We start from the raw sequence: 22,068 nt of genomic DNA, 5'->3' as shown, positions 1-22,068 counted from the left end.
ACTGGTCAATAGACACAGAGGTCTACAGTATAATTGACAATTTTTTATTCTATTTTTTTACTTTTGTATAATTGAAAGAGTTAGAGCTGAACTTCTGTTAAATACTGTGAGTACTTTGCCACCTCTGATTATAGAAACTAACAATGGAAAGGACATAACATGTTACTGTACACTTGGGTGGTGATGACATTCTGATTGGTGGAATGTCGTTAAGTGAGACCATGTCACAGTTGGAGGCTATTCTTTGACCGCCAGGGATGGCGCTAAGGTGGGGGGGCTAGAGCCCCGTCAACCCCCTTATACAGTATAGCAGTCCAGCCCCTCTTCAGCCCCGAGAGGAAAACAATCCTGGGGCCGCGCTGTTGGCCGCACAGAACATTTTCTACCAAAATAAACGCTTAAATATGATTCAATTAAAATATTTTGCACGTAAGAATTAAGCAAAATGGTGTATTTGAAGTTGTTAAAGATTAAATGCACAAATACTGTCAAAGTTAAATACAACTGAAAGTACTTTGGCAGTAATTCCTTCTAGTGACACAAAATATTAAAAATATATATGATGAATAAGAAGGGTAGTTATGGTTATTCCCATGAAGGGAAAAGCCCCTTTGGGTTCCTGCTCATTGTTCCTTTCACCCCGTTTCCTTTGGGAAATTTCCAGCCTTGGGACCGGGACCTGGATAATTGCTGGAAACCTCCAAGGGGGCAGGGAATCAGCTTGACCGTCAATGCTTCTTTCTTCTGGGCCTGATTGGGCCATGCAAGCGGCTTTGTTGAGCCTCTATTGGCCCAAAACCACATCAATCTGCCCATTTCCAGGTCTCCCCTCAAGTTTGAAACTTTTTTTTTTTCACAAGCAGGAATCGGGTTACAACTAAACGAGCTTTGGCAACCGAGCTCATTCCCGGCCGAGGGAAGAAAACACTCTTTGAATAATTCAAACATCTGTGCTTGGCACAAGTTTATACAGAGAGCAAGACAAGGAGCACCCGAGACGACGTCAAAGCGAGAGGCAACAAGAAAAAGACGGGGAAACATGCTGTGAAACACCGTTCCCCGCCTCGCCGGGAGGGATGAAGACCAGATCTTGATAGAGACCTTAGATAAGTTTGTCTTGTGTCCCTCTGACCGCTCCTGTGTGGAGAGAGCAAGGTGAGACCCTCTCGTCTCGAGCGTTTAATGGTCGAGCGCCTTTTAATGAAACATGAAAAACTTTGTTGGTTGGGGTCGTTCAAAGTCAATCGCTGTCAAATAAAGCCCACCCTTGACACGGTCGAACAATTTAATTGTGTGTTTCGTGACTTTTTTTTTTTATTGGTCTTTTCTAAGCATGTAATTGCGACTGAAAGTGTCACTCATGTTATACTGCACTCCAGACGCGAAGGTCATGTTCGACTGCGGAGATGCAAACATTTACGCTCCATTGATTGCACGCCAAAATCTCCAGAGTACAAAAAAAAAAAAAGAATGCTAAAAGAGCTTCTGCATTAGAGTTTGTGTTTTGATTGAGTCGATGTTCAGAGCCGAGCTCTGACGTCATAGTTGCGAGTCCAAAACTTTTAAGGATGACGGTCAGGAAGCGTTTGTAGTTCACTTCAAGCTTTATTCTTCTTCAAATTTTGTTTCATTGTGTCATTTAACACTTTCGCACCAGTCCTCTGATTCCAACGTGTTTCAAATTCATCTGTATCAAACTATTAGGTGAAAGTTGCATTCGCAATTCGCATCACGTCCAGTCGTTGCTGTGTGGTGAGAGCCAAGCATTAATTCTTGTCCTTATTTTCATTTTGTTTTTACGCAAAAACATTTCTGGAGTAGATTAAAGCATTTTTCCTTAGTTTGCATTGCATAAGCTTTCATAGTATTCAAAGAATTTATGTTTGGCAATATCTTGTTGAGGGATTCCAAGTGATCAGATGAGAAAATGTCATCACAATGCTCAGAGACATCTTTGCGGAACTACAACATATTGTTCCAAAATCAATATTTTATTTTTTCCTTTAGGCTGCTCATTTTTCAGCGTTTGCATGTAATTTCTAAAGGAATTGCATATCCTAGGGAGATACTAAGAAACTCGATTTTAATGTGAACGGCTAATAAGTGTGTGGTAGTCTTGATATATAGGTTTTGATGGAGAGAGCTGTTTTTTGTATTATTGGGAAATAAACAAACTGCCATTAACTATTTATTTTTGTTGACTTTGAGCTTGATGATCGGCCGACTTTCTTATATTAGTTGTTTATCAAAATGGTTTGTCGTATTTCACGTTTAGCACAATCTTGGGGCAGACAATAGATGAGTCAGACTGTCTAAACTGGATGGCACAGAGAATAGATGCATATTTTGTATTGCGCAAGGACATTGTTTCACGTTGCGAGGCGCTTACAGGAAGTGGAGGAAATGCAGAAAAAGACCCGTTTTGGAAAAAAACAACAAACCCTCACTGCAGTCGCAAGCTGGTGAATTTACTGCGTGTCTGCTAAGACTAAAAGGCTGAGATGTGTGTTTTGGAAACACTGATATGTTTTGTAACACATTGCAGTGTTTACAATGTAAAGCTTTGCTCCAGAACAAGGCTCAAGTGTGGATGAATGACTGCACTGTGCAGCCTCGGGGGTGCAGCCCACGATATCTTGCACAGCCTCCACAGACATATTTGATGAATGATGACTTCAAATTGAGGTTTAGGATTTTTGTTTTACTGGCATCAGAGGTTTAAAGAGCAAGGAGTTCTCTTGACGTTTGGCAGGCTTTCCTTTTGAGGCTTTATTTGCTATAATGGCCAAGAAGCCACAAGGTGGAACACAATGTTATGAAAGTTAGCGAAACGTGTTTCACCATCTGAAAATAATGACTTAAATATGAGTCAACAATTTCAAAGCAGTCACGGGGGGGAGAAATGCCAAAAATCGTCTGTTCCAGTCCTCTAGTTTTGTTTTGAGGGTTCATTTAGTTGCTAAGCTTTGGCAGAACATGTAATCAATAGATGTTTAGGAATTGATTGTTGATTCACCAAGTCTTGGAACATCCATGATTTTCTTTTTTTTTTCTTCCATCCTGCTTTTGTTAACTGAAGGAAAATGGAATGCACTTCTAGACTGCAACCAGTAGAGGCGCTGTTGTTTCAGTGTCAACAACTGTTATTGTGAAAAGAAAACCAAGACATAATTGAAGCTGCAGTGAAGGATTTCCCATTCCATTAAGTTCCTCATCGTAAAACAGCCACGAGAAAGCGGACGATACTTGAATCGACTACTATCGTGAGTACCGATACTTTGAAATAAAGCATCCGATACTTAAATTGGTACTCGCCTATCCCTAAACATAATTATGAGCATGATCTAATGAAAGGGCTTTGAGCTGTGAGCTTGTGTGTTTTTTTGGTTTGTTTAGTTTTCATAAGCCAATGTTGTTACTTAATTAAAGTGACCATGCCATAATAAAATACTGTCAAGTTTCCCATTACTCCATGACACTATTAATTGATAAAAGCAGACTAGAGTTCAGCAGAAGTGAATTTAATATGTTTATTTTAGATTTCATCCATGGTCGCTTTTAATGAGCTTTTTCTTTACCGATATTAATCTTAGATTTGCGCGCATGGTTGAGGCATAACATCACTCCGTAAAGACGATAAATAATGATGTGCAATAATGAGCCATTAAGTCTAAACAGAAGCCGCTCGGTGGCTCTTCTCTGAATCATAGTAGAGTCTCCCCTCCGAGCATCTTTAGGAACAAGACAATAAAGTCACACCACCATACTGTCCCCATGTGGTGTTGTTATTATCATTAAAAGCAAAGCGTGAAAGTGCAGCGCAAGTAACACCTGAGAAATTGTCGTTTTAGCAAGTACAATCCAAAATAACTTATTGACCGGATAAGTTGACATGTCTGACCCAGTTTAACTAGCTTGCAAAGTTCAGCAGCTGGCTTCCAGTTTCCTTGGAAACTCCTAATACGCCCTCACACCAACAGCCGTTGCATTGTTTGGAAAAGAACGAGCGAGAGATGGCGGGCAGTCGGTCCTCCATCACGCCGCCCTGCTCGGTTAGACAAAAGTATCAAAATGACGCCCTGGCTCTTGTTCAAACATGACCTCTTGTAAGAGAGTTTTCACAACAGTGGTGCTTTAATGAGATGGTTCAACTGGTTCTAGCTGTGACGCAGCAGGAGTGTTAACAGAAGCCATCATTTCCAGTTATTTGCTCATCACAGCCATTTTAAACTAACAATTGATTGTTTTTGAAGTGAGTCTTTTGTATTGTCTGGTTTGCATATCTTTTAATCGAGACATTGTTTAATTCCGATAAAACCGCTGCCATGGAAATATCCACTTTAATCCCTTTGAAGGGATTTGTTTGGCAGCCAATCACAGCAACCGCTATCGGCGGTGTCGACTGATCTAGTCATCAGTTTGAAACTTTGAAAAATGATATTTTTCTAATTTCATGGCTGTAGGACAGCAAATCCAGCTGTCTTGTTGGTTTTATATCATGGCACTTAAGGACAAGTTTTCTGAATGGATTATCCAAGGTGTAATTATCAGTAAATCTCTTTTTGTGATGATATTTTCTCATGGCTTTGAATACCAATGTGTATTTACTCAATGAAATCTTTCTTCCAAGGAGAAATGATATTCCATTTGAACAAATAAACATTTATTGCCTTATTTAAACCGAAGAAAAATAGTGGCGCTCATAAAAGCAGTGCAGCCTGAGGCTCTGAGTTTAGCCCTGATATGTTCAAATTTAAAAGAATCCTATCATAATAATAATCTCACTTAGATTTACCAGTGCGCGCCATCATGCTTGATGTTTAATCTGAATTTCCAGATTCTGTCAGATCAAAAATGGGAGTATATCACAATTGATTAATCATGCCAGTGGCTGATTTATACAGATTGAGGAGGCATAACAGCAGTGTGACCTTTCTGTCCCGCTCGTGTAAAAGCACTCCTTACTCTTCTATTAACCAACTTAACAAATTAGTCTGTGTGGGCTGGAGGTGAGGTAAAATTAGTCATTATGTGACTGCCTTCTACGCTGGCCTTAATTAAAATGTCAATGGACCCGAACATCAATCATTACTCCGGCACCAGTATGAATTCAATCAATTGTAGAGCTGCCATTTTTGCCCTATTATAATGTAAATAACGTGTTATTCAAATTTGCTAGTCGAAGAAGAGAGAATGTGTTTCGAACAAATTAGCCCAGAGTGTGCATTTTAAAAGCAAGGACAAATGTTTCGACCCTCGGCTATTGCTGTTTATTATACACCACATGCATATTAGTGATTTTTATTGCATGTTTGCATTTTTTTGGATCAACCTGTTGCAGTGGACCTTACTTGCCCTTGGCTCTATTTTGGATCGCCTGTCTGAATTATTAACCAGGGGAGCCATTATATGGCTTCATTTTAATTATTAATTGATCACAGAAATGTGTCAGATGGCGAAAAACGGGGGTCCGACGGTGATTAAGAGGTTGGCGGGTGGTATATAAGACTTGACAGAGCGCGTGGGAAGATGAGAAAGCGGCATGTGCTGCATTCAAAATGTTGCATGTGCTTTTCATGAATGTTCCACGCATGTTTAGCATTTTGCCTCCGCGGGGGAACCTGTGACAAAAGTTGACGAGATGAAATTTCAAGCTGCTTTTTATCCTCACGTCCTGCTGCCGGCGACGCTCATTTGAGTGCTGAACACAAAGCACGGATGCACCTTTTATATAACTAGCACGATTGTTTATTGTTTCTCTCCGAGGCGAGGAGAGGGGAGGGATTATGTCATGCAGCTGGGGCCGAATTTTCTGGATGGAAGTTTTTCTCATTCGGGATTTCTCAGTTGAACCTTAATCACGGTCAAACATTCAGGCTCGCTCTCAGCGCTTCTAATCATTACAGCTACTTATCCCTCTGAGTAATCCATCGATTTGAATTCAAAAGTTTAGCCGAGTTGGCTCTTCATTCAATAGAGCCGAAATGTCCATTTTTACGATTCATTCAACTCAAGCTGTAATCCATAACCGTTCAACGTCATTGTCCTATTCCTTAATTATATTCTCGACTATCTTTAAGTACCACTTGCCTGACTCATTGGACGCTGGGTAAATTTACTTGGCAGACTATGAGGAAAATTAACAATCAATCTTTAAGCAATTAATTTAAATGGGGTGGGTGAATCGCTCTGATTTCTTGTTTCGTTCCCAGTGTGTATGGAGCCCAATAATGTCGTGGATGGAGATCAGGTGTCTATAAAATTATTCTTAAGACAGCAAATTAGTTGATATCAAATTAAATGCGGCATTGCGGGTTAGTCGTGCACTCGCATTGATTTCCTGAAAAATCGACTTCAAAATCAGCAAAATTCTTTTGTTCATATAATACGATGCCCTTTTCTTCTTCGAGATCAATCGAGCTGCCAACAATTCATTTATTACCTCATGTTTTCCGAGCCAGCCCCCGTCGAAGCGTTTCCCCGAGGGTTTTGATATTTAAATTTAATAATCAACATGGAAATATTGCGCCTTCGCAAAAAGCCTGCCTCAGCTCTCCCCGTTGATTGCAATTGTGCGTCGGGTGAGCTTGTTGACATTCTGCTATTTTGTATTTAGAATGCTGTCGGCGCCAATGTTTCGTCATGTTTTTCAAAAGATGCCCAACAAAGGGAGGAGTGATTTTATTTTCATACACCTGGGGATGAGAAAACAAGATTTCAGATGACCTTAATATGCCGAATTTATCCGTTAGCGGGGGGGGGGAAAAAACGGTTGCTGTCAGCAGCCGGTTATCAGCTTGTTTGTGTTTATGGAGTGCATAATTGTGAAATGATTTATGACTCTTGAGGATGTTGTAGCAGTAAATCCCGCTTAATACAATATTCCCTGTTTCAAGGACTGATGTCTCTCTCGTTCAGGGTCACGGCGCCCTGATCCACGTGACTGGACTTCTCCGAGTTCCCTCAAGAGCGTGCGAGTCGTGACATTTTCTGCTGCCATCAACCAAATCACTCGTAGCACCAAAACGTCATGGAAAGTCCTTCGATCCCTTGTTTGTCGTGGCAAGAGGGAAAACCTTTATTTATTTTCTCCTCATGCTGGTTCGTTTTGAGTTGCCCTTTTGTGACCTCTGGAGATCTCTGAATGACAAGCGGAGCACGTCTGACGTAAATAGAAGATGCCTATTCGAAAATCTGAACAGTTGTTTTTTTTATTGTTGCTTTTTGGTTTTCCCCTTTCTTGTCTTGCCTCACTTAACCGGTAAGCCCGGCTTTTCTCACAACCTTACCTGTACGGGGGCCATGACCACAAAACAACCTTCCTCACGTGGGAGGAGCTCAGGTATCACTTCCGTGACGTTGTCCACAAAAGCTAAGGGAAAATTTGATTTGTATAGTGTGAAGAAATCATGAGGACTGTTTCCTCATAGTGGCATCTATTTTCATCACAGTGTAGACAATGTGGCTACAATGGAGACCGGGGACATAATGGTTGCTCTGTAGCAACATTATGGGGACGCTGTGGAGATCTTGTGGCGACGCCGTCGAGATAATAAAGTGCAAACATTATTAGGACACTGATGAGCCAGTGTGATGGCATCACAGAGACTGGAGCTCTTGTTGGGACTTTGTTGATTTGGGGGACATCGTGGATAGGATGTCTGAATTTGCTCTTAGGCATGCTGTCAGTAAGTCACCAGAAATGCCTTTTCATCATTCAGAGCGCTTGTCCCATGAGGGATTGTTGTTGTTTTTTCCCCTCCCCCATGACGTCTTCATATTATCTTGCCATAGGGTGATAGATGAAAGGACGTGAAAGCCATATTGGATGCAACCTGACATATAACACTCTTAGGTTGTAAGTGTTTGTATTTGTGGCTATGAAAGTGCCTCCCTTCCTCGTCCTCAACATTTTGCTCATCAACAACCTACACCGAGTTGACACTTTAGGTGATGGCGGTCCCCGGCGAAGACGCTTTAAACGTGAATCTTGTGCAAACATGATCCATTATCGTGAGTCATCTTTGCCGATAAGGTTCGCGCTTAGTCTAAGTGTGCCGAATAAGCGAAGAAGAGTGACGGTGACTTTATCACATATAATGAAAGCCTTTTTTTTTTTTTCTTTTTGTCAGTCACCGCATGAGCTTCCTCCTTACGTGTTTCACACACATTGCATCAGTGCAGGATATCCGGTAACAAGTTCTGTCTGATTCAGAGGCGCTTGATGATCTTTGAGCACCACATACAAAGAGAAAGGAGAGATTTGAAAATTGATTCAGCTCAGCCGGAGACTGTATATGAATGACCCCCTCATTCAACACATCATGCTGGCTGAGAATTGATATGTCGCACCTGACCCCACCGGCAATACCATTCAAGCCTTCCTGTAGCTATCTGCTGCCCCCTCCTCCCTTCGTGCCTTCTTCCCTGGGAAGCATCCTCCGACACTCTCCAAGGAGTCTTATTGATATTCTTGGAGAGGCATTGCAGTGAGAGATAGGGAATGAAAGTCAAACTGAAGCAGTAGCTTCTAGTATGAACCATGCGAGTTAGAAAAAAAAAATTACGCGCACTCATTTTGTAATATGTAATATGAGTCATGGACGGAGGATTTGCCCGTCGTACAAACATGGAGGCTTTCGAATGACATTATTGTGTATGATCCCAATATTGCTGCTTCATCTGTGGCTTCCATCCACAAAATATTATTTTGCATGTCATGGATGTATCAGGCATATTTAGATCTGAGCCCGTTCTACATTTTGGGCCCCAGGGAGGCTGAGGATGTTTCTTGCGCTTCTTTGCCTTTGCTGCTTGTCTTTGGCGTTACACGCAAAGCTGCAACACTTTGCCTCAGTGTCTTGCTTCAAAGGATTCCCTGTCAAGATCAGGATTTTCCGATGTGAGCACAAAAAGTAATGGCAACATTGGTGCTGTTGACTAATTTGCTTTTTGAATGTGATGCATGACCGAGCTTGTAACTCAATTTAGCCATATCTGAAATTGCGAAATCTGGGCAGATGTTGTAGGGCTCGCTGCTGCCATCTAGCGGCAGCGTATCTGAAATGCACAGACATTTCCGAATTTTGGCCCAAAACACGAAAGCATATGTTGCTGTCGACTGAACTTAACGTCAACAGACTCGCCTTATGAACTCAACTGTTCACCTCCTTTACCGGGTTAGGTCATGTGACGTAAAATTGTTAATGCGGAAACTAATTTTGCCCTTTCGCGGTATGTGAGCATTTATTGTTATTTCGCCGCACAAAAGTTCATTTTGTGCTTCGTAACGTGTTGGTATCATTGATTTGACCGTGATCTCTTGGTACTTGGCTGATTATTATCCCGAAAATAAATTTATTTGATGTCCAATTGAAGTCAGTATCATACATCCACATACAGTCGAATTTCCACCACACCTTTGTTTTGTTCATTCTTTTTGTGCCAACATTGAAAAGCCCTTGAGGGAAAAAGGCTTTTTGGTTGCCTATTTATTTTCGTGGACTATCCGTAGAGATTTGTGAGGGTTATAGAAGGAGTTCACAGGGAAACACATTCATTTTATTTTTCACAAACAAAATGTACAAAACCTTGAAGGGCTGACCGGCAGTACGCTTTTGAGTCACAGCTGCCTGGATGATGAGTGCTGCAGACTCATTTGATTTGGGAGATGGCGAGGAAAGGGGAGGGGAGGGGGCGAGTACTGTGGATGCTGGCAGACACACTGACCCTCACAATTTCCCGAGCCTGGTTATTTTTGAGCTGCCGTCGTGTGTACCATCGCTGAAGTCGCATCATAAATAAATCAGGCAATAGAGAAAGAGTGACGAGTATGTCTCCCGCTAAGTCTCAGGCCTCGGAGTGCGGCGAGGAGATGAGACGTCCACATGCATTATGATTCCTTCTTCTCTAACTAGCTTGTAGGCCATGAGCCAGAAGGTGGCGGGGTCTCATTTGAAAGCTGTCACCGCTCATTATCTTATAAAGACGAAAGATTTTTGGCCGGGCACTTTATGCGGCGTGTTATTTGCCTCACTCACACGCTGCAATTGTCAAGATCAATTTCTGGCACTGAACACAGTTCCGATTTTCTAAGCTATGATGGCGTTTCTATTCAGGGATTTTTTTTGGGAGGACTTTGAGGGAAATTATTGAGAAGTTGCTTTTCAAAATATTTTTTATTTTATTATTATTTCATGTTTTAAATGGCACCGTTATTCTCGACTAATTATGTGTTTTTAAATGTTTTAGTGAATTTAGAAAAATCTTTTGTTGTGCATATTTTTATAACAGCAAGGTTAAAACAACATGTTCTTGTTACTTCAAGCCATCCCGATTGTGCCTTTGCATCAGTCAGACTTTATTCAGCACAAACACACTTTTCATTGCCAACCATTTGTTAAAAACACAACATTTCTTACCCAAGGTTGTTGGCACTTATTTAAAAAGAAAAAATGATGAATTGTCGGAGGAAATCGACATGTTCTGCACTTCGGTGCACTAAAAAAACAACTTGATGAAAGTTGAGTGTTAAAATGGACTATAACCTTTACAAAGGAATTTACTCATCTAAAAAAAACTTAGGAATCACATTTTAGAAAATTTAGTAACCATTTTTCTTTCTCATCTCGTCTAGAGTCAACCATGGACTCTTTCAGCACAAAAAGCTTGGCCCTCCAGGCGCAAAAGAAACTAATGAGCAAGATGGCTACCAAGAGCATGGCTAACCTTTTCATCGACGACACCAGCAGCGAAGTGTTGGACGAGCTCTACCGGGTCACTAAGGAGTACACTCGCAACCGTAAAGAGTCCCAGAAGATCATCAAGAACCTGATCAAGATGGTTGTGAAGTTGGGCGTGCTTTATAGGAACAATCAGTTCAATGGTGAGGAGTTGATCCTTGTGGAGAACTTCAGGTGAGCTAGAAACGCATTTATGAGTCCGGGTCACCATTTTGGTTATTGAACAGGGACGATGCAAAATGTACGGCCAAGCGGAAGCAGCAAAAAAAAAAAATACAAGAACATGGAAATGGTTTATTGTGCAATCAGTTACGACAAAAGAGGCGTAATCTTGACCCGGTCTTGAACTGGTCTTTTGAGACCTTATCAAAATCTGCAAGCCACTAGCGATACCCCAGTGGATTTATCCGTAACTAGAGCAGGAAAAGCACCGATAGAATCTTCTGTATCGCCGTTTTTGTAAATTGCACAAATTTAACAGAAAGCCAAAGATAACAGTTCCCGTCAACTGCAACACTGTAAATTTTAATCTGTATATTTATTTGTTTATTTTCTTTTGTGTGAAAGGATGTCAAACCTTGCCAAAGAATGGATTGCGCTGTTTTTGCATGACTTCATCATTTAATCAAAGAGGAAACCAGACCCCCTACCCAAAATGTAATCAACTGTTTGTGCAGCAAGTCAGGACACCTAAAGATAGCTAATTGTTCCCGTGCTATATCGCTATTTTTTATTTTTTTAAGTACACTTGCTCCATGTGGGAAAGTAGAGCCACGGTTTCAGATGCACTTTTGCTGTGAAAAATTAACTTCTTCATGCAGAAGCTGCTGTTGGACTCGCTAAATCCAGACACGGAGGCAGAATAAATCCTATTGGATTCCAAAGTTCGATCAAGAAAAGAACAAGGCAGCAGTTTCTATTTATAACCAAGCGAAGTGCCTGTGTCAGGACCGGAGACTGACAGCCAAGTCTTGTCTTGCCGTCTCACAGGAAGAAAGTCCACACTCTGGCCATGACGGCGGTCAGTTTCCACCAGATCGACTTCACCTTTGACCGCCGCGTCATGAGCGCCTTGTTGAACGACTGCCGCGAACTGCTGCACCAGGCCATCAAACGTCACCTGACGGCCAAAAGCCACTCGCGCGTCAACCACATCTTCAATCACTTTGCCGACTGCGACTTCCTGGCCGCTCTCTACGGGCCCTCCGAGGTTTATCGAGCTCACCTGCAGAGGATCTGCAGCGGCGTCAACAAGATGCTCGACGAGGGAAACCTTTGACCTCTGCTTGAGGCCCCTCCCATCTTAAAAGGATATTTTGAGTTCAAGGTGACAATCGTGAACTTTTCTCCACGTATTTGGTGTTTTTATGTGTGCCTCGAAAATTATCATAACACTGAAGTGCTCTTTTTTTTTTTAACTCTGTCGTTATATTTTTTCTCTTTTGCTTTTTTCTTGTCTCAAAGCAAACAAATCCCAGTGAATGTAAAACAAAACCGTATAGAAACCTTCCAACTCGTTCCAAGGGCACAATGCTTGAGAAGTGAATCCCTAAACAGGCAGTTTTATCTTAGTAAACAATGACTTGCAGTGGAAACAAATGTCTTCACCATTTCCAAATAGACAGCAAAGCTTTTTTTTTATATATATATTTTTAAACTACTATTGCACTCAAGCCTGAATAAGCGCTGTACTGTACTTTTTTTCCTGCATCAATGCAACTATGTGAACCAGAGCAGATTAATCCTGCTTAGCTTGCATTTCAAATATCTAAACATCTTGACGTCATAGTGAGGCTGGGCTTTTTGTTCCAAAGTCATCAATAAAGCTGCTGCTTTTTTAATATTTCTTTTTTTGGGATATAAAACAGTCTGGTTCCTCGCCAGCACAACAATGAAGTATTTGGGTCATAAGGGACCTGGAATTTAGGGAATCTGTGTTCATGTTGTCTTCTGCGCTGACTCACATGTTTTTAAGTGAGTCAACACTAAGAGACTCCGTGACGACACTATCTTCACTTCTGCTACCTGCGTTGGCTAATGTGAAATCATAATAGTAACAAAAAACAAAAGTCTTACAAATCAATTTTTATTGAGTCTAAATAAAGGTGAATACTACTTACTTTTTCCAAAACAATATTCTCTTAATGGTCGTAGCTAAACACAAATCCTCCTGACACTGTTTTGCCAACCATGCTAAATTTGCGTGTTTGTTGAATGCGCTCGAGGCATACTGTTAAAAATGGCACTACGTATATGTGACTAAAAAAACAAAAATCATAAATGAGTGACGAATTGCTCTCTGGCTGAAAACACATATTTCAAGACTTGCTAGCGGACTGTTTTGCTAACCAAGCTAAAAGTGCATTTCGTTTGGTTGGTTGCTATAGAAACATACGAGCAGTTTTATGTGGGGTGTTTGATCTGAAGCGCACAGACGTAATCATGAATTGTGGCGACAAGCACTTAGCTTAAAAGCAAACCTAGAAATTGTTTGCTAGCTTAGCCAAATAGCTCACGATAACAGCAACGTGATCCAATTATGACATATTTTTAATCCCCAATCTACATTTGGCAATACAGGTGGAAAAAGTGAAGAAGTAGTGGTCTGACGCATGTCGTCATGGCATAATAGCGTCAGCGCCGCATGCTATCTGGTGCGAAGCTTGGAAGCATGCAGCCTAATGAAGATAATGGACCCGCCACGATTCCAAAGAAATGAGCCGAGAGGAAAGCTGCGTGATGAAAAGGCTGGTTGGAAAAAAAAAGAAAGAATTGAGGCTATAAGGCTGCATGTAAAGATTAGCCCCTCAACGCTGCGCCTGATTGTACTGCTTGACTGTAATTATAGCTCAGCACTCTGGGCTTGTTGAAATGGCCTTAGCACCAGCCACTCCATTTCCACAAACACGACTCAAACTCTGTGTTGTTTGCGCAGCGCGTCACTTAATGCAGTCAAAGGACATTTGTTGTCTTGCACAAAGCTATTCCGTAACGGCCCGTCTTTGTTTTTCCATCAACCCAGTCTGTCCATGAGATTGCTCTCCTCGCCTCGGCCTAATTTCGTATTCCACGTGTGAGCTTGTGCGTGCGTACCTGTGACAGAATTGGAAATTGAGCCGTGTAATGAGCGCCCTAGCTTTTCCCAGATAACTTCCTTCTAACTCAGCCGCTCTGCCAAAGAGGAGGAGAAGTCGAAGAGCTGCTGTTATTTGGCACGTCGTCTCTTCCCGGGAAAGCGTTCACAAAACAGTATGCACTTGATTATCATAACACTCAATGATGAAGACGTGCGGGACTTGAATTCTCAGCTCCTTTTCTTTTTTTTTTATTGAGGCCATCTCAGGGTTCTCTGTTTATCAAACCAGGATGGAAATGACGTATTTTACTGAAGCTCTTCTAGATGCATCTTTACTGCTATTGTGAAATGTTTTTAATTGTATATTGTTTTTGTGTGTTCTTGTATTGTATCCAAACACGGCAAATATATTACTTTTCTTAACTGTGACTTTTCTTTTTGAAATCAACATGCAAAGGCCCAGATTCAAACCCCAACCATAGAACAGTGAGGCAGATGTGCTATCCACTTCTCCACCGTGTCGCTAATCAAGTTTCAAGTCATTAATATGTTGGAACGTTTCCACCCAAATCAAGGCGCTAATCGGACAGTCTGACCTGGATTTAGTCACTAAAATCCCCCCCCCCTCTCGTTTCCCCTTCCCCTCCCACTCCCAGCATTGTGAGGAAGCCATGAAAATAAACACAAACCCATCTGACTCACAAGCAATTCAAGTTTAGGTCATTTCTTTCCACTTCCTTCAGGGCCCACGCAGCAGTAGATTGCAAGCACAGGAAATTAGTCAGCCTGAGACTTGCTTCTGTTTCTGGGATATTTAAATTAATCACTGCACCACGTTTATGAATGCAGTGTGAAGTTTAATCTGTCATTGACACGCTATGGACTACGGAGAGATAATTTGTCCCGTAGCGTGTCTGAAGATGGTCCCAGCGGCTCGTTTTGAAAGACTTTCGGCTGGTCCCAGCGCCCAATTATCCTCTAATGGTCATTATCTCTGCTTGTGCGTTTTGCGACTCCTCTCTCGGCTTCTGTTGGCTGTCAACTGACTTGAGGGAGCTTCTCTTCCGTCACGTCTCATTGTTTCGCCATGTACTTCTTCCTCTTGATTTTTTTTTTTTTAACCTTACAGTGAAGCCAAAAAAAGCTCAAGCGTCCTGACACGCCTTCTTTTATTTAGCTGCTAAGCCAAAAGGCAACATTTGCTTTGGGGACTTGTTTGCAAATGTGATTTCCGACTGTGTCTTTCCATATCCAATATTTTTTCCAGCACATTTTTCTTGAACCCTGTAGTAAAAAAAAAAAAAACTTTAAAGCAAAATTCCAAAAAGTGTACTACCGTAATTTTCGGACTATAAGTTGCGTTTTTTTTCATAGTTTGGGTGGGGGGGCGACTTGTACTCAGGAGCAACTTATATACATATATATGGGTTTTTTTTTCACTTTTTTGGGCATTTTATGGCTGGTGCGACTTATACTCCAGTGCGACTTATAGTCCGAAAATTACGGTACTCACACAAGACCAGGATGTCACAAACGAATCTTTTTGGAATCGATTAATCAGCATTGCAAGGCAAATCCTCAGAGTAAGCTTGAAAAGGATTTCAATATTTACATCTCGCCATACTTGTGCAATATTTATGGAAAGTTTGCTAATAATGATTGCTAGCTTACTGTCCATGATCTTATTTAATGTCATCTGCGTAACCATGTAAAGAAGTTTCGCCATTATCCAACTTAACATTTATCATTTTCTTCCTTGCCCCTTGATAAAGTAACTTTTTGTAGAATCTTTCCCCTAAATCCAAATGTCAACCATACCCAAACCCTTTCCTCACACAGCTAGCAGTTATTAAAAATGTAGAAAACTCTGCTCGGCATTTTAGACTCGATAAGCAGCGGGAGAGACGGAATTACGCTTTGGAGGTAACAAACCTCCGCTGGGGCGTAATTATCATTCCCCATAATGAAGTGACTGCAGTGAAGCTGCCCCGCATCCTTCGAAAGAGAACGCTGATAATGACGAGGCCTGCGGAGGATCCATTAGCATCCCTGCCTGTGTTACTGGCGCACCTTCTTCATTTAGGAATTCCTCACCTGAACAAAACAGCATTTGTAATATCATGCCCCTCTGCAGGATCAAGGATGACATCTCCGGCTTGCTTGTTTGGCTGAGCGCACACACAAAAACAGAGCCGCTAGTGTGGGACAAACCGAGCAGGATTTTCACGCCGCATCCCTCGGAGGATAGTTGATTTTGGCGTGCCGCCGCAAAGTCGGAGCAGCTGTCAATCTGAGTGCAAACAAAAAGCTGTATGTTTTGAGTTGTGGGTGGTGCAAAAAACAAACCAGAGGCCGTTGTGTTGGAAACCAGACCTTATGGAAACGAGTTTTCTTTTTTTCTTTTTTTTAGAAGAATCCTGCTGCAAGTTACATACATATACCCAAATGCTATAGGAAACCTTTTGAGAAAAGAAATACTAGCACAGAAAAAGTAAATTTTTATTAAGACGGCAAAATATTTTGTCATACTAGTGGCTATTGCCTATTTACATATCTTTAAAAAAGTTTTGGATTTTATTAGGGTAAAATGTTAAAATGGTGTACTTGAGAAGCATAAAATGAAAGTTAAAAAAATATTTAAAATAAATACTATTTAAAATAAATGAATATATAATTTTGAGTTATATTTAATTCAGTGTTTTTTTCCACTGACCAGAAATAGTACTCATGCCACAATTTGAGAATCCTTCATTTAAAATATCTTTATTTTCAATTCTTGAAAAAAAAAAAAAAGCCTATTCCTCTGTTAATGCTTTTTGCTCCCCAAAAATGCAGACCTCAAACGAGCAGGCATACGATATTACATTACAATCATATCAGCACTTTTAATTGGCCCTAAGCTAAGGTAGGGAATAGTAAATGTTTTATGATAGCCTATTTGCTTTATTGCCGCTCCAGTCCCCAGTAGGTTTGCACATTCTCTCAGTGATAGAACATCATATTATTCAAATTATTCTGCCGACCCCCAAGCTACTACTCGCGGACCCCCGTGGGGGCAGCGACCTCAGTTTTAGGACCACTGTTGTAAAAGCAGCACCCGTTTGCTTCCACAGTTCTAGATTGTCTTTTATCACCAATTACAATTCCCTTTAGGCCCAGTGACTGTAAATGACGCAGCGGGGAAGGTTTTTTTTTTCTTCAGGGCTCGTCCTACAATTGTGAAATGCAAATTAGTTCAAATCAAAATGGACAACAGTAAACTTTCTTTTTGTTTAGCAGCTGTGAACTTTAGTGAGATTGCGGGGTGTGCCTGGAATGTGGGGGTGCTGTATCCATTTGCCAATGTAGGGAATTGAACCCATGCTTTTAGGTTGCAGGCCACATTTTTAACCACTTCTGCACAGCATGATACAATGTCGGCCAGAAGATGAGTCGAATGTGCTGCATCAAATATGAAACGCGATAAAAATGAAGTTTAATTTAACGTGGAACATTTTGTCACTGTTTGATGTCGTCCGCTTATACCCCGTTTTTTTTTTGTCCTCATTTGTACTTCATTTCTATGCAAATCCCGATGTCAAGGCTGACATCTCAGTCGGTGCAGCCAGGCTTTCTCCGAAATTCTTTTTTTTCCCAGGCTGTTGGGTGCTGACCTCCTGTGCACTTTCCAAATGTTCCTCAACAGCGACCCAAAGAAGGTGAGCTGCCCCTGCAGAGTCAACGCGAGCGCTGCTCCTTTATGTATTACGTTGCTTTTGTAGTCGCTCCACATCATTTCTCATCCCGTATGCTTAAAGGTGCTCTCTCCCCTCTGGCAAGCACAGCGACGGCAATCTGCTTGCAACTTAAAAGTCTTTGAAAACTCCTCTTTTTTTTTTTTTTTCTTCCTCCACGCTCTCTTTCTTTTTTAGTGTCCCTTACGTCTTTGGCTTTACCTCTCTCCAGTGAGTCCTCAGAGAGAACCTGACTGAAGTGTTCAAAAATGAAAAGCACGGCAGGGATGAGAAGGGGAGTAGTGGGGGGATCCCAAATGCAAACAACACAAGAATATTTGATGGGACAGCAAAGACACTACGGGAGTGTGTGTGTCTTTGTGAGTGCAGTGCGCTTACGCACAACACCGAGCCGAGGAGGATTATCAACAGTGCCACACTGGACACTTTAGGGAAGACAGCATCTGTTCGATTCCATTTTTAATGCTGCAAAACAGAACTTTTGTGTTCCTTGTGTTGCCTGAGCCAAAGTCAGCGGTGTAAACCGCTGAGGCCATCCAGCCGTCACCAACGTCTTCTTTAATAAATACTAAATGGACTTCAAAATGGCTACCATCTTCAGCCTTTTAAGTCTGTGAAGGTAAAAGAATTTTTTTTGGAGCCACAAATTTAGTGAGTCTGCCCCATGAATTTGTCCAAATATGAAAAGGCTGCATTGATTTGTCATGAGGGAGAAAAAAAAAAAGTCTTTGAAGCTGCGCTTGTGAGCTCATTAAAAGTTTTACGGTGCATCAAGGGGAGACTATTTCATATCTGTGTGGTTTCCCCGCTGTCATATTTTTTGTGTTATGTCGCTTTATAAAATGTCAATGTCACATCATGGATCTCTTCGTGTCATCACTACATAGCAAAATAAAAATAAAAAACTATTCCTTTCACTTCTTTCCAAGTTCACCGAGGCGCTCACTCACACTGTGACTAAAAGGCATTTTTCACACCAAATGTAGTCAGACATGCTACCTTTGCCCTTCAAAGCTTTGCTTGTGTAAAGTTTTTTTTTTTTCTCCACAGTGTCCTTGTCTGCTTAGCCCTCTCTCGCCCTCCCGCCGTCTGCTCACAGGAAGTCGAGGAAGAATCTTTTTGCAGTTGCACCAACACACATGCCACGCTGCCTCGAGGAGAAAGTGGACAAGGTGACGACGACAAAGCTTCCAGTGTTCCGAAGCTCCTGCTGGGAACTACGGTATATTGTGGTCGGTTATAACAATTGGGGATTGTGCATAAAAGCAGAGCAGGTCTTTTGCATACTTTTTGCAGATGTTTGTTTGATCGTGGTCTAAAGACACAGTCTTTTTTCTAATTAAAAAAAAAAAAATCACTTCAAAGTTGCATTGGTACCAAAAATGATCCCTGTTCACAAAGTTAAAAATAAATAAATAAAAATAAAATAAACAACTAATATTTATGCCTGTCCAGTAGTTGGGGACAGTGACATGCTGACTCCTCTGGATTATAAAAAAAAATATGAATAAATGAGTAGCCTATATTTCGATTTGACCTTTAAAACGTCTCTAACTCCAAATTTAATTTTTGAAAAATTTGGTTTCAAGGCTTTTAATTATGCTTCACTGAACAATATTTAACAAAAGGTCAAGTTCATTGTAATAATTTCCCCTGCTCTTTTATTTCATATTAAAATTAAAATGTATAAAATTACCAACATGTGCGCTATTAAAACCACATAAAAATTCATTATCTGAGCCACTAATCCAGATGAGTCACGAGCCAAACTTTTTCCACGGTGTCATTAAGGTGTGTTGTGTGTAGAAATTTGTGAGGAAAAAAAACAATTATCCCATTTTGGAATAAGATGAACATAACGTGGAAAAGGTGAACCACTGCGAATACATTGCAGATGCACTGAGACACCTGATGTCAAAAATTTGCATTTTTCCGCTGGAAAACACAATAACAAAACCGATAAAGTTTTCAAAAGTTTTCAAAATGTGTTTCAGTTTGAAAGCTTTATTGTGTCAACGGCCCGCTCAGTCACAGACATTAACATAATAGAAGGACGGGAGGCAATGTGAGTTACTAGTGGGGCCGCTCAGCCAACCTGAAATGAACTGCAAGTGAGACAGCAACCTATTATTCCCATGATTGTGTCTTTCGCCACTCTGTTATTTATGGACCTCATCCAAGAGGCTCGCTGATTGGAGGAAAATAGAGCCTTTTAAGAGACATAAATTCAAGGTCTTTAAAAAGGGCAATAAATATAAAGTGTTGTGCAAAAAAAGTCTTTGGCCATCACTAGCTTTCTTGTTTTACTGACGAGTCATTTTGACACATAGCATGACTTATACAATTACCAATAATTTCCAAAATCCAGGGGGGGGCGTGGGGGGGCTATGACAAAAGCCTTTCAACAAAAGCCAACTCTAGCTCACCAGTGACCTTAATGAGGAAAAGCACTAAAGAAAATAGATGGATGGAACTTTTTAACTGATGTTTATATTGAGTGCTGACTTCATTCAGGGCAGTTTTTGTTCTCAGCTTTGGCTTCAGTGGTTCCTTCCAGATACATACTCGATCGACCTTGGCTTGCAAGTTTTTCAAGATATATCGATATTTTACTGTACAAAAGTACTGTGAAGACTCATCAATCTAAAACCATGGGTGTCAAACTCAAGGCATGAGGACCAGATATGGCCCGCCACATCATTTTGTGTTCCCCGCCAAGACAAATTGTGCATCGAATTCGTGTCATTACTAGAATTGCAAATTGTCTTCACTTTAAATATCTTTTTTTTTATATATTTAACCAGTTTTTACTCATCTGATTTGAAAATGAGTTATTTGTCAGTTTGTTTTGTACCTTTTACTGTATATAATATGAGGTGATCATACATTTATTTGGGTTGACAGTCATAATGGCCCTCCGAAAGAAGCTATGACTACAATGCGGCCCGCGAAAAAAAATGAGTTTGACACCCCTGAATTCTAAGCCATTGGTGTGAAACTCAAGGCATGAGGACCAGATACGGGCCGGCACATCATTTTTTGTGGCCCGCGAAAACAAATTGTGCATCGACTACAAATTATCTTCACTTAAAAAAAAAAGCGGTATTGCTAGCAATCATTTTAAAATATTTCAATAATTTTTACTAGTCTGATTTCAAAACTAGTTATTCATCCGTTTGTTCTGTAGTCTATAGTGTGTATAAGATAAGGCGTTTAATTCATATTGGCCCTCCGAAGGAAACTATGAGTTTGACACCCCTGAATTAAAACACACACAAATTTTACTATATTGCGACATCGTTGTTATTATTAATGATCTGTCCTAATTTTAACTTGTTTATCGATGTGCTATGCATTGCATCAATAATAGAGTAGCTGTCTCATCTTGTCTCCCTCCACCCTCAAGCACAATCATAAAACAATTTTGCTTCACTATTGAGGAAAATTGACCATTATTATAGTTGACAAATTAAAGCAGAATTTATGCTACAACTTCTGTATTAAATCTTATAATATTCATTTTATGCTTTTTTCAATCACGATAGAGCATCCTCATAATTACACAGAGGCAGACTTTGCGCACAGTCTGCATGCCGTGCAGAGCAAGAAAGCTCCACAGGATTAAGAGAAGCCGCTCTATTACTCTTTATTGTTTTTTGATCCAGACTAGTGGTCCTTACTGGCCGACAGCAGTCTGTCGACATGTAGGCGGGAATCTTCTTAGCTTGCAGATTATACGGTACCCCTCCTGAGGTGATATCCCCCTCCCCTTCATCTACCTGTACATGTCAGAAGATGTCAGCATATCAACAGGGCATTGGCAGAAGAATACATTGGAGTGCTGAGTCGTGGAATGACGTGCGCTTTGAGATGCTGGTTGCTGAGTGACAGCAAAACTGCTGCTGTCTTTTCATGAGAGAGGGAGGGACCCCGAGCAGCCGCATGAATCGCGAGGAGGGTACCTGGGAGGCATCCCCGGGCTTGTCAAATATGAGAAATCTCATCCAAGCTGCTAAGATTTACCAGTCGAGCAACGAGGAAAGCTGAAAATAACACTTGTTTCTGCATTATTGGAACAAATGAAAGTTGCTTTGCAGAAGAAAAAATAAAAGGGGGGCGGGGGGTGTACGGGATAACAGTTTTTCCCACTCTGCAGCTGGACAGCTTATAGTTTCTGTCAAACTGCTGATGCCTGATGTTGTAGCTTACAATTATTTGCCCTTTTTCCACCTCTCGCATCCCTCCCCTAAAACCCCCTCTTAGCCAAAGCAGCATTTAATTGTGGAAGGGCTGAGCCGGGGGTAAGGAGTAATCAGATGAGGATGCAGGCAGGGGGAGTCACGTGGGCACATACCGGCTAACCAGGGATTAATAACACTGGCATCTTGATTGGAGTTCAGCTGCTCTCTGTCTCCTGGAAGCCGGAGGGCGGGTAGCGGCGGCCGGCTTACGAAAAGCTGAGGGAAAAGGGGAGACGAACGGGACAGTTGCGATGACAGGATAAAGGACTGACAGT

The 22,068-nt window shown here is 41.2% G+C and overlaps 1 protein-coding gene across 2 annotated transcripts; it reads left to right on the top strand.

Moving 5' to 3' along the window:
• The first annotated feature begins 840 nt into the window (after window positions 1-840).
• On the top strand, window positions 841-14,241 carry tnfaip8l1 (tumor necrosis factor, alpha-induced protein 8-like 1). 2 transcript variants are annotated; one of them, XM_061297558.1, is made up of 3 exons: window positions 841-1,155; window positions 10,637-10,916; window positions 11,733-14,241. In XM_061297558.1, the coding sequence occupies exons 2-3, from the start codon at window positions 10,645-10,647 to the stop codon at window positions 12,019-12,021; spliced, it is 561 nt and encodes a 186-aa protein (XP_061153542.1). In that variant the 5' UTR covers window positions 841-1,155; window positions 10,637-10,644; the 3' UTR covers window positions 12,022-14,241. The 2 variants fall into 2 exon arrangements, with proteins under 2 accessions (XP_061153542.1, XP_061153544.1); XM_061297560.1 differs by lacking the exon at window positions 841-1,155 and adding an exon at window positions 3,103-3,263.
• Window positions 14,242-22,068: the final 7,827 nt, after the last annotated feature.

This window comes from Syngnathus typhle, linkage group LG14 (assembly GCF_033458585.1).
Source record: "Syngnathus typhle isolate RoL2023-S1 ecotype Sweden linkage group LG14, RoL_Styp_1.0, whole genome shotgun sequence".
In the NCBI taxonomy this organism is placed as follows: Eukaryota; Metazoa; Chordata; class Actinopteri; order Syngnathiformes; family Syngnathidae; genus Syngnathus; species Syngnathus typhle.
This window is presented reverse-complemented; position numbering and strand designations above follow the sequence as displayed.

Coding starts and splice junctions, on each gene's coding strand:
- tnfaip8l1 (XM_061297558.1), top strand. CDS start 10,645: ATGGACTCTTTCAGCACAAAAAGCTTGGCCCTCCAGGCGCAAAAGAAA. Junction 10,917..11,732: donor ATCCTTGTGGAGAACTTCAG/GTGAGCTAGAAA, acceptor GCCGTCTCACAG/GAAGAAAGTCCACACTCTGG.